This window comes from Dromiciops gliroides, chromosome 2 (assembly GCF_019393635.1).
Source record: "Dromiciops gliroides isolate mDroGli1 chromosome 2, mDroGli1.pri, whole genome shotgun sequence".
Classification (NCBI taxonomy): domain Eukaryota; kingdom Metazoa; phylum Chordata; class Mammalia; order Microbiotheria; family Microbiotheriidae; genus Dromiciops; species Dromiciops gliroides.
The window spans coordinates 593,665,149-593,677,203 of NC_057862.1; the positions used below are offsets into that span (position 1 = coordinate 593,665,149).

General features: G+C 38.8%; 1 protein-coding gene across 2 annotated transcripts in view; it reads left to right on the forward strand.

Annotated features, from left to right (window-relative positions):
* The first annotated feature begins 1,920 nt into the window (after positions 1–1,920).
* MTIF2 (mitochondrial translational initiation factor 2) overlaps positions 1,921–12,055 on the forward strand; it is a 34,773-nt gene continuing 24,638 nt past the window's right edge. Inside the window, exons 1-5 of one of the 2 annotated variants that reach the window (XM_043988623.1) lie at positions 1,921–2,252; positions 3,786–4,002; positions 4,822–4,942; positions 11,090–11,261; positions 11,761–11,921. In XM_043988623.1, coding sequence (XP_043844558.1) covers positions 3,793–4,002; positions 4,822–4,942; positions 11,090–11,261; positions 11,761–11,921 — 664 coding nt within the window. In that variant the 5' untranslated portion in view covers positions 1,921–2,252; positions 3,786–3,792. Of the gene's footprint in view, positions 2,253–3,785; positions 4,003–4,821; positions 4,943–9,065; positions 9,127–11,089; positions 11,262–11,760; positions 11,922–12,055 lie in introns of those variants that run through there. The other variant, XM_043988624.1, reaches the window with a different exon arrangement.

Sequence of the window (12,055 nt, forward strand, 5' to 3'; positions counted from 1 at the left end):
AGACAACTACCCATTTTCTCATATTTACCCATTAAGAAATAGTGATCACAAGTTTAGCTTGAACCTGAAAACATCTCCTTCTCTAATAATATTAAAGGAGCAGATAACTATAATTTTAGCCCAGTACACTCTCTCTCTGAGGAAAGAAAAGTGGCCAAGTTTCTGGTCCCAACCTCCTGCTTCCCTTTCTGGCAGGAATTAAAGTCTACCTTTGGAGAAGGGTAGAGGGAGAACAGGCTAGAGATGCTCATTTGGCTTCTCTTCAAGCCACACAACAACACTCTGGTGCAACACGTGGTGGGCAGCTCTTGCTACAGAACAATAAAGCAGAAATTAGAAAATTTGAAACTGGAAAATGAATAGAAATCAATAGAACAAAATAGAAAAATCATGAATAGAACCTAAAATAGAAAATATTAGCGTTGTTAAACATATATTTTTAAAATGATGAGAAATGAAACCACTCTTCAATAAAAACTGCTGGGAAAACAAGTTAAGTTGTATGACAAACATGAGGTTTGGATCTATACTTCACACTGCATGCCATAATAATTTTCACTTGGATTTGTTATGTTAGAAAAAAAAAAAAGGAAGGACATTTTTAGTAAACAAACAAGATGTCATTAAATACAATAGTAAACAAATATTTGTAAAGAGCAATAGTGTCAAACTCAATATTGCAAAATGATAATCCCTCTGGTCCTTAAATCCACATTTGGAGCACTGAGTTCAATTCTGGGTGTTATATTTCAGGAAAATCATTGATAATCTGGTCAAATCACTTAACCTTAGTAGGATTCACTCTCTCTCTTTTTTTGTTGAGGGGATCTCTGGGGCAGCTAGGTGGCGAAGTGGATAAAATGCTGGTCCTGGATTCAGGAGTACCTGAGTTCAAATCTGGCCTCAGACACTTGACACTTACTAGCTGTGTGACCCTGGGCAAGTCACTTAACCCCAATTGCCTTACCCCCCCAAAAAAAGTGAGGGAATCTCATTCATGACCTTATTTTGTTTTTGTTTTTTTGTGAAGCAATTGGGGTTAAGTGGTTAAGCCCAGGGTCACACAGCTAGTGTCAAGTGTCTAAGACTAGATTTGAACGCAGGTCATCCTGAATCCAAGGCCAGTGCACTATCCACTGCACCACCTAGCTGCCCCATGAGCTTGTTTTCATAAAGTGAAGTCAGGAGGAAGGTAGTCAGAATAAAGCAACTGGAGATCACACATTATAAAAGTGGGTTCTAGAACCTGGGGATATTCAACTTGGAGGAGAGAAGCAATCTTTCTCCCTCCCTCCCCTCCCCTTCCTCCCTCCGTCCATCCATGCGTCTCAGTCTGTCTCTCTCTGTCTCTCTCCCTCCTCTGTCTCTGTCTCTGTCTCTGTCTCTGTCTCTCTCTGTCTCTCTCTCTCTCTCTCTCTCTCTCTCTCTCTCAGACCTGTCACTTGAAAGAGGGGTTAGAGGTTTTCTTTGGCCCTTGGAGCGAAACGTGGTGGAAATTGCAAAAGTCAGTCAATATGCATTTATTAAATGCCTACTTAGTGCTAGTAGTAGTTGGTGATACAAGAAAAGGCAAAAGACCCTGCCCTCAAGGAGCTCACAGTCAAATGGGGAAGACACTTTAGATAAAGAAACAGAGATGCGGAGAGGACTATGGAGGCTGAGGACCGCGGGGACCGCTAGAGGAACGGGCTTGATTAAGGATTCCCAGAGAGGGGAGGAGGGAGCGAGAACTAACGGGGTGGGGTTACTAAACACACGCACACGCACAACACGCACGCGCGTCCTGGGACCAGGCCCCTGCAGTTGCTTCCTGGGCGGCCGGCCGCTGGGTGGCGCCCTCCCCGTGTGGCCCACGGAGGAAGGACATCTTTCTTTGGAGCAGCGGTGCTTCCGGAGGAAGCCGGAAGAGACCTTGGGGACACAATAAAGGACGGACTGGCAGTCTGTTCGGGTGCCGGAAGGGGATGTCTGGAACTCACTCTCCCGGCTCCGGGACGTCTCTATTCACCTCTATCTGTCTGTGAGTGGGGTCGGCTTAGGCGTTGCTGCTCTGGCTGGAAACCATGCTCGTTTCGTGAGATCTCGGGACGGCGAGCTGCCCCCTTGTGTGTATTCGCATCTCCTACGATCACTGTCACCTTGTATCATGGACCCCGGTCCCTGTGGGGACCTCTGATCCCACCTGGACGCCAGTGCAGAGTAACACGCCTTCACACACATCCCGAACTGCAGGGGTCCCCCATGTCTTAAAGGTCAGACGAAAACTTTCTGTCTGCTGAGCTCTGTTTTCAGCGATAGCAACAATAAGAATCGCTTTAAGGTTTGCAAGGCGCTTCCACCTATGTTATCTCATATTCAGTCCTCACAACAGCCCTAGGGAATAGGTGCTATTATCGCGCCCATTTTACTGATGGGAAAACTGGCTGAGAGGGGCTAAGTGACTTGCCCAAGCACGACTTGAACTTTGTTCTCCCTGACTCCCAAGGCCAACACTCACCTATGCCGCTTTGCTGCTCCTGCTTTTCCAACCACATGGCCCTATTATCTTTTTTTTTTTTTTAAATTTTTGGAGGGGCAGTGAGGGTTAAGTGACTTGCTCAGGGTCACACAGCTAGTAAGTGTCAAGTGTCTGAGGCTGGATTTGAACTCAAGTCCTCCAGAATCCAGGGTCGGTGCTTTATCCACTTAGCCACTTTAGCTGCTCTCCTATTATCTTTTAAGTGAACATAATTGTGAATAAAGAGCCATTGACGAGTAGTCAGAGAACAGAAGGTGTTATTCTGCTTGGTCACTAGCTCAGTAATCTTATAGAACCTGGGTTTCCCATCTGTAAAATGAGAGACTGGACTAGATCAGGAATTCTTAACCTTTTTTTGTATCCTGAACGCACCTCTTTGACTCCATTCCGGTGAAGCCTAGAGACACCTCAGGATAACTTTTCCTTAAACGAATGAAACATAGGATTGTAGTGAAACCAGTTATATTGAAATGCAGTTATCAAAATTAAAAATAAACAACCAACCAACCAAAAAAATACAACTATGAAGTTTGAAGACCTCAGATTAAGGAACCCTTGATCAAAAATGCTATCCATCTCCAGAGAGAAAAATGATGAAGTCTTGAGTATAGATTGAAGTGTATTTTTTTAACTTTATTTTTCTTGCTTTTGTTTTTTCAGATGTATAATGAGCTTCCTATTTCTTGTCGTCTTAATAGATGGGGGAGGGGTGAAGAGAGGGAGAGAATTTGGAACTAAAAATAAAAATTAATATAAAAAATTTTAAAAGAAAAAAGAAAAAGAACCTCTGGACTATTCGATTCCTCAGGTGCCTTCCAAACAATAAATTTCTGTAGTGAGAGCCATGTTATAATGCTTATTGTGCCTAGCTACTGAAATCCAGAAGACCTAAATTCAAATTAAGGAAGATATTTCTTGCTAGTTTCCTGGGTTGGGAGGTATGGGAGGTTTTTGAAAGCCATGTATTTTTGGTGTGTTAAAAAAAAAAAAAAGATATCCAGAAGTAAACAGGGTAGTAAGTTGTGATTGTTTTAGAATGGACTTGGAAAGAAAATGAATTACCAGAATAAATCAGTTTAGTTTAAAGAGCCATCATATTAAAAAATAATTATTAGAAATGTATTTTCAAAATGAAACTGCATAAATATCTACTGTAGTTGATATGTGAGAAGTGTCTTTTATTTACATGAACATAATCAGATCTGTGGACCATGATTTATTTTCGTTGAACATTCAGTATTAATGATTTTAACAAATTTTTTTATAGGAGGAAAATGAACTTGGGAATAATACTGAAGTTGGAGAATCTGATGTTGTTTCCCAGTGCTTATAGGCAGCTGCATTTTCTGTGTCGAAGAAGAGTTTGTTTGGTACAATGGAAGCTTGTGCCCTCCTCCACTATGCTGTTTGTACCACAATCCTGGCAAACAGACACATTGATTAGTGTTGCTTTATCACAGTATAGGCTTTCAAGTATAAAGAAGGTACTCAACATCTTCTTAGTAGTTACTTTATTGTTAATGCTAAGATGGCAGTACCCAGTCCTATTCTTAGGAATTAATTTGGAATATTTTGTTATTTAAAGACTCCTTATTTTTAAATGCTGCATGTTAGGTAATCTTTTTTTTGGAGGGGGTAGGAAGAGAAGAGAAATTTCACTTGACCAGAAATACTGATAATAATTGGCATTAATATGGTGCTTTAAAGTTTACAAAGCATTATATATTATTTCGTTTGATTCTCTCAGTAACCTTTTTTTTTTTTAGTGAGGCAATTGGGGTTAAGTGACTTGCCCAGGGTCACACAGCTAGTTAAGTATTAAGTGTCTGAGGCCGGATTTGAACTCAGGTACTCCTGACTCCGGGGCCGGTGCTCTATCCACTGCGCCATCTAGCTGCCCCTCTCAGTAACCTTTTATTTATATGAGGGTAATATCTCCAATTTTGCAGATAAAAATAATGGGCTTCAGAAAGTTAACCTTCCCATGGTCGCACAGCCAGTGATTTTCAAAAACAGGATTTGAACTCGGGTTTCTCCTGATTACAAGTCCAGCACTCTTTGCTACCAAGTTTCCTTTTTATTATGTTAAAAACAGTGTATATTGTCCTAAATTAATAATTTCACATGTTATTTTCAGTCTGAAGATCAAATTATTTGTGGGAATATGTTTGAAAAGAATTTAGTAGCTTTTGTATGAAAAAAAGATTAGCCACAGATAATCTAATTATGGCATTTAGATTTCTTTCTTCTTATATACGTTGTTGGGTTTTTTGGTTTTTTTTTGTGTTTTTTTTTTTTTGTAGCAAGAAAGACCACAGAAATCTAAGTTACCATGGAAGAACTCTAAAAAGGAACAGCAGGAGGTAGAGGTGTGGAATGGAATGACTGTTGAAGACCTTGCCAGATCTATGAATAAAGACATAGGTGAGCCAGATGTTTTTGTAGGATAAGAAACCCAAGAATACTGAAGAGCTGGCTTTTCATTTATCATTAGATTGAAGCAATCAAGGATATAGAATAGAATACCATTTAAAGTGTTTTTCAGACTTCATGTTATGCGTCAAAATTAATCCTTGGAGCAGCTAGGTGGTGCAGTGGATAGAGCACTGGCCCTGGATTCAGGAGGACCTGAGTTCAAATCCAGCCTCAGACACTTCATACTTACTAGTTGTGTGACCCTGGCAAGTCACTTAACCCCAATTGCCTCACCCCTCCCACCCAAATTAATCCTCTGACAGATCGCCACATACAGTTTTCTATCTTTAACAAAATCTGTAACAAATATTTTTACTCATTTAACCTTTCTCAGAAATTGATGTAGATTATTGGAATGAGGCCAAAGACTGTCTTTGATATTCCCTTATGCTTTTTCTCTTATCCATTTCACCTCCTTCATTAATTACAAATTCCATAAACATTTATTGAGCACTTACCATGTACAATAAACTGTGTTAGGTCCTGAGGATAAAAAGTTAAAAGGTTTTTAGCCTTTTTAGCCTTTTCCCTCAAGTTGCTAATAGTATGGGATAAGAGTTATACATAAATACTTGTGTAATACAGTTAAGGATATGACAAGTCCGTAAGAGGAGTTCATTGAGCACAGCAATGAGAGATTGAGGAAAGAGGGGTAACTGTTTAATGAGACTGATGGAGGATCAGGGAGGGCTTCATGGAGAAGGTAGGATTTGAGGGAAAAAAGAGATTTCAGTATGTGGAGATATATGGAAGAAATCTCAGATGTAGGTAGAAGAATTACCTTTATAAATATATATGGAGGTGGAAGAGGGCAGGATGGGATTGGCAATTTATTTTTGGCTTCATAGAATGTATGAAATAAGACTTGAATGGGGCAGCTAGGTGGCGCAGTGGATAGAACACTGGCCCTGGAGTCAGGAGGACCTGAGTTCAAATCTGGCCTCAGACACTTAACACTTACTAGCTGTGTGACCCTGGGCAAGTCACTTAACCCCAATGGCCTCATTAAAAAAACAAAACAAAACCAGGAAAAAAAAAAAAAGACTTGAATGGTTGAAGACCTTGACTACCAGATATGGGCACTAATGAAGGTCTTTGAGCAATCAAGGTAGTTGGTCAGACCTGCATATTTGGAAGATGACTTTGTCAACTGCATAAAGGATGAATTGGAAAGAGATTAGAGGGCAGGAATATCAGTAGTTCAGGCCACAGGAGATGATAAGGTGCCCTAATGTGGTGGCATTGTGAGTGGAGAAGAGGATATGAACGAGGGGATATTTCAGAGGTAGAATTGTGTGAGGGAAAGGGAAGAATCAAAGATGACTCTAGTTTTAAGCCTAGGTGCCTAGGAATATGGTGATGTTTGCAACAAGGTTTTTTCCTAGCTTTAAATGCTACGATTCCAAATGGAGTTAAGAGAAAGAGCTGGTTCGTGGAATAAAATAAAAGGTTTGGTTGTAGAAATGGTGAATTTTAGGTAGTTGACAGGAAAATCCAGTCTGAGGTGTAGTGAAGGTATATTGTCCCATTGTGTTATTATATTTAATGAAATATCTCTTGTTTCTATTATGATGATTAAAAATAATGAGACATGGTATCTGGGTAATTTAATTTAATAATTTTATTAATATTAGTAAAATGAAGTCTGTGGCCATCTCTCTCAGATCAAAGACCCCTCCTTGTGGTCGGTTTCTGCTCATATACCTTTCCACTGTAGGAGGTACATTACACAGCAAACAAATCTAATTGGTTGACATGATTTGGAGGTGGTTATATTATTGTTTGTTTTTTTAGTGAGGCAATTGGGGTTAAGTGACTTGCCCAGGGTCACACAGCTAGTAATAACCCCTGGAGGTGGTTATATTAAAATGAAGTCCAGGGGGCAGCTAGGTGGTGCAGTGGATAAAGCACCGGCCATGGAGTCAGGAGGACCTGAGTTCAAATCCGGCCTCAGACTCTTGACACTTAGTAGCTTTGTGACCCTGGGCAAGTCACTTAACCCTCATTGCCCCACCCAAAGAAAAAAAAATGAAGTCCAAGGATGCCATCAGAGAATGTAAGACCCCCTGACCCCAAATCCTTTCATCTAAGTATAGTTTAATCCTATCAGCAATGTCCTTGGGCTTTCTAGACAAAAGAGCTTGGGTCTTGTTTGACCCAGATGAATCTTACTTTCAGAGAGAACTCAGACCTTGAGTCTGGGAGGGCTGAAGGACTAAGAAAGAAAGGAAGATCTCTAGGCCCCCCAAGATATTGATTATTAATAATTATTTCTCACACTATGATTTTTTTCTTTGATCCACCAATTCTTTAGGATTACTAGTCTCAAATTAATCTTTAATCCTTTCCTTAGTAGATCTTTTATTTTTTATTTTTTTGCGGGGCAATGGGGGTTAAGTGACTTGCCCAGGGTCATGCAGCTACTAAGTGTCAAGTGTCTGAGGCCGGATTTGAACTCAGGTACTCCTGAATCCAGGGCCGGTGCTTTATCCACTGCACCACCTAGCCACCCCAGTAGATCTTTTTAAAATAAAATTCTTATTGTAATGTGATCAGGAAAGATATGTTTATTAATTTCTGGCTTTCTTCATTTTTTTGTGAGGTTTTTATGCTGTACGTACATAATTAGTTTTTGTAAGGTGCCATGCACAACTGAGAAATCTCTCTCTTTCTTTCTCTCTCTCTCTCCCTCCCTCCCTCCCTCCTTCCTTCCCTCTCCTTATTTCCATTCAGAAATTTCCAGAGATCTATCATATTTAATTTTACTGAAATTCTATTTAGATCTTTTAACTTTTTTCTTGTCTTATTTACTTGTTCATTCATTTATTTAGGTGAGATTTGTCTGGGTCTGAAAGGAGTACATTGGGGTTTCCTGCTATTATGGTTTTACTTTATATTTTTCTCTGTAGCTTATTTAGAATTTCTTTTAAGTTAAATATTTGTTGACTTTTAAGTATTTAAATGCTATACTATTTGATGCATTCATGTTAAGTATCGGTATTAATTCACTGTCTCTGTTACCTTTCAGTAAAATATCACTGTTTATCTATGGCAGCTAGGTGGTCCAGTGGATAGAGTTCCAGGCCTGGAGTTAGGAAGACTCATCTTTCTGAGTTCAAATACAGTCTACTAGCTGTGTGACACTTGGCAAGTCACTTAACCTCTATCTGCATCAGTTTTCTTAACTGTAAAATGCAATGATAAAAGCACCTATATCTCTGAGTTTTTGCAAGGATCAAAAGAAGCAATATTTCTATAGGGCTTAGCACAGTACCTTGCACATAGTAGGCACTATATAAAAATGGTACTACTACTACTACTATTACTTCTTTTAAAACCTTACTTGCTAAATATTTCCTTTATCCTCCAAAGTTTGTTATACTTATGACTAACCCTTCCCTGAGTCTACATTCTTATGCTCCCTTCTTGTTTCCTCCTGTTTCTCTGTTGAGTTAAATGTATTTTTGCACTCAGATTTGTGTGTGTTTGTGTTTTTACCTTTTTATTTGACCAGTTCAGATGAGAATGAGGTCCAAGTGTTGCCTACTTCCTTTAACTCTTGCTTCTTGTTTGTGGTATTCTGTTTGTTTACTCCAATTAATGGGATAAATCCCCCTACCCTTCATTCCCATTTTTTTTCTGTAATGTATTTCTTTCCCCTTTCCTTTCCTTTCTTCTGTAAGATCATCAAAACATAATAAAACCATTCCAAGGCATTCTATCTTTTTTTTTTTTTTTTTTTTTTTTTTTTTAGTGAGGCAGTTGGGGTTAAGTGACTTGCCTAAGGTCACACAGCTAGTAAGTGTTAAGTGTCTGAGGCCAGCTTTGAACTCAGGTTCTCCTGACTCCAGGGCCGGTACTCTATCCACTGCGCCACCTAGCTGCCCCTGATTCTATCTTTTTTAATGACATTAGGGTTCTGTGAAGACAGTTGCATCCTATCTCCTATTAGAATGTAAACACTTCATCTGTTTAATTTGTTCTAGCTGCTTACTTGTATTTACCTTTTGTTATTTCTCCTGACTGTTTTGTTTTTATGTCAAGTTTTACTCTGCTCTTGCCTTTTCATTAGGAATGCTTGGAAGTTTCCTATTTCATTAAAGGTCCTATAGGATTACACGCAGTTTTGTTAGGTAGGTTATTCTTGGTTATAAGCTTATAACTTTTTTGTGGGACAATGAGGGTTAAGTGACTTGCCCAAGGTCACACAGCTAGTAAGTGTCAAGTGTCTGAGGCTGGATTTGAACTCAGATCCTCCTGAATCCAAGGCCAGTGCTTTATCCACTGGGCCACCTAGTTGCCTCCAGCTTATTTATAACTTTTGCTTACTGGAATATCATGTTCTAAGCTCTCTGCTCAGTTATGGTCACACCTGCTAAATCTTGTGTGAACCTCACTGTGGCTCTTGAACTTGTTCTTTCGGGGTGCTTGCAGTATTTTTTGACCTGGAAGCTCTGGATTTTGACCGAGTTTTTATTTAAAAACTATGAGTTTTTATTTCGGGATTTCTGTCAGGTGACTGATGAATTCTTTCTATTTTAACTTTGCTCTCTTGATCTAATCTATCTGCAGGTTTCATTTATGATTTCTTGAAATTTTCTGTCTAGGTTCTTTTTATGATTATGGCTTTCAGGTAGCCCAATGATTCTTTTTTTTTTTTTTTTGTGAGGCAATTGGGGTTAAGTGACTTGCCCAGGGTCACACAGCTAGTAAGTGTTAAGTGTCTGAGGCCGGATTTGAACTCAGGTCCTCCTGACTCCAGGGCCAGTGCTTTATCCACTATGCCACCTAGCTGCCCCAGCCCAATGATTCTTAAATTATTTCTCCTTTATCTGTTTAGCCAGTTAGTTTTTTTTTTGTCATGAGATCTTATCCTTTTTTCTCTTTTTCAGTGTTTTGATTTTGTTTTAATATTTTTTATCTCATGGAGTCATTAACTTCTGTTTTATCTATTTTAATGTTAATTTCTTCTTCAGGATATTCCCATGAAAGTTCTAACTTCTTTTCCAGTTCTTTCTAAAACTCTTATTTAATTTCTAAAATTATTTTAAAAAAATCTTTTTAGTCTTGCTTTATTATTATTATTATTTGCTAATTCTAGTTGACCTTGTACCCAAGCTATGTCTTACCTTGAGGCTTTCCTCATAAATATTTTGGAATCATTCTTTTTGGGGTTTGTGTCTTGAGATTCACTGTCATAATTGCTCTTTATGGTGAGATTCTTTTTTGTTTGTTTACTCATTCTTTCATCCTTGCTCCTGTAATTGGGGCTTTAGTTAGGGTCAGACTTTTTGCAATTCTTGAGAGAGTGTCTGGGCCTTTTTTTTTTCCTGATTGTATTCTTTGGGATCTTGCTGCTCTTTTTGAGTATTGAGTACTGTTTTCTTTAAGGATCTTTGGAATAGCTTAGTCTGGGGATTTCAGTGTGCCCAAAGTGGTCCATTTTACCATGAAGACTTACTGTTGTACTCCTTGTTTGAGCTTTGTAAGCTCCTTACTCATTTGGTTTGGCCCTGGTTATAGCTCCTGTCAGCTGCTCCTGTCACCTGGGGGGAAGCTTCTAAAGGCTCAGAGAGACAGAACTGTAGGCCCTCCCTTGGTCTGAGCTCCTTGCCCTGGTTAGTTAACTGCAAGATTCAGACCAAGCTTTGGGATGAATTTAATACTCTATTCAAGGGTCAAGCCCAATAAACAACCTGTGACTTTTCTGACATATTGTGGTTAAAGGTTGTTTCCAATGGCTGGAAATTCCTCTTTTTCCTTGTCTGTTGACTTCCTCTACCCATCCCTTAAGGCTTATCTTAAGTGCTGTCTCATCCATGAAGCCTTTCCGCATAGTCCTATTGGTAGCAACACAACACTTTTTTTGTATCTTTCTAATGCCCCTGTGTATTGTAGTAATATGTGTTCGTGTCTTGTCTCCTTTCTAAACCTTAAGTTTCTTGTGAGTAGGGACCTTGTCTTGACTAAGCTTTGCATTTTCCCCAGTGCCTAGTCAAATATGGCAATATCTACAGCCTTTTAAAATAAATATTGGTGAAATTGAACATAGCAGTATTTTATTCTTCTTAAAGGCTGTATCCTCTCTTTTGCTAGATCATGTGTATGAGGCCCTGTTGAACACTGCTCTTGACATTGACTTACTTGAGCCTGAGTCACCCCTAGATGATATTTGGATTAAAGAAGTTTTAAAAAAATCTGCGATGAAGTACAAAAGAGTCCAAATAAAACAAGACAAAGTCAGAGAAAACAAAGATGCTGTGAGAAGGTAAAACTCGAGTTTAGTATTTTTCTTTTTTGAGTTTAGTATTTTTTTAAAATGGAAGCACCATTCAATCACCAAGGATTTATTGAGTACTTAACACAATTCAGTTTCTGTGCTAGATGTTGGGGATACAGGACAAGTTGCTACTCTCAAGGAGCTTACATGTTTATAGGGGAGACATCATATACATAGAGAAATATATACAAAGCAAATACAGGGTAATTATGGAGGGAAGCTTTAGACAGTTGAGGGAGGATCGGGAACAGCCAATGATGGAGATGGCTTTTGAGCTTAATTTGGAAGGAAAATAGATATTCTAAGAATTGGAGTTGATGACATAGTGAATGATTTCATATCTAGAAGAAAGGAAGTATGATGATATTTATGTAAGTGATGATTATTCTGTGATTCATTATTAACTTAAAGAGCAAACTGAGAACCAGTACACACGATATATATTTCTAACATTTTTGGAATGAAAATTCTTTGCTATTTATTGTAGGCCTGATCCAGATCCAGCTGTCTTAATCCCAAGGTTCCCAGTTGTTACCATAATGGGTCATGTTGATCATGGGAAAACAACTTTACTTGACAAACTGCGAAAAACTCAAGTAGTAGCAATGGAAGCAGGAGGCATAACTCAACATATTGGTGCCTTTCTTGGTATGAAAATAGATTATCTTTTAATGTGGTTAGGAACATCATTTGTAATTTTCATATGTCAATAATGTGAAATGCAGTGTTTAAATTTAAAAGTATGGAGAGGACAGACTGAAGCACAAATCTACTACTGATTT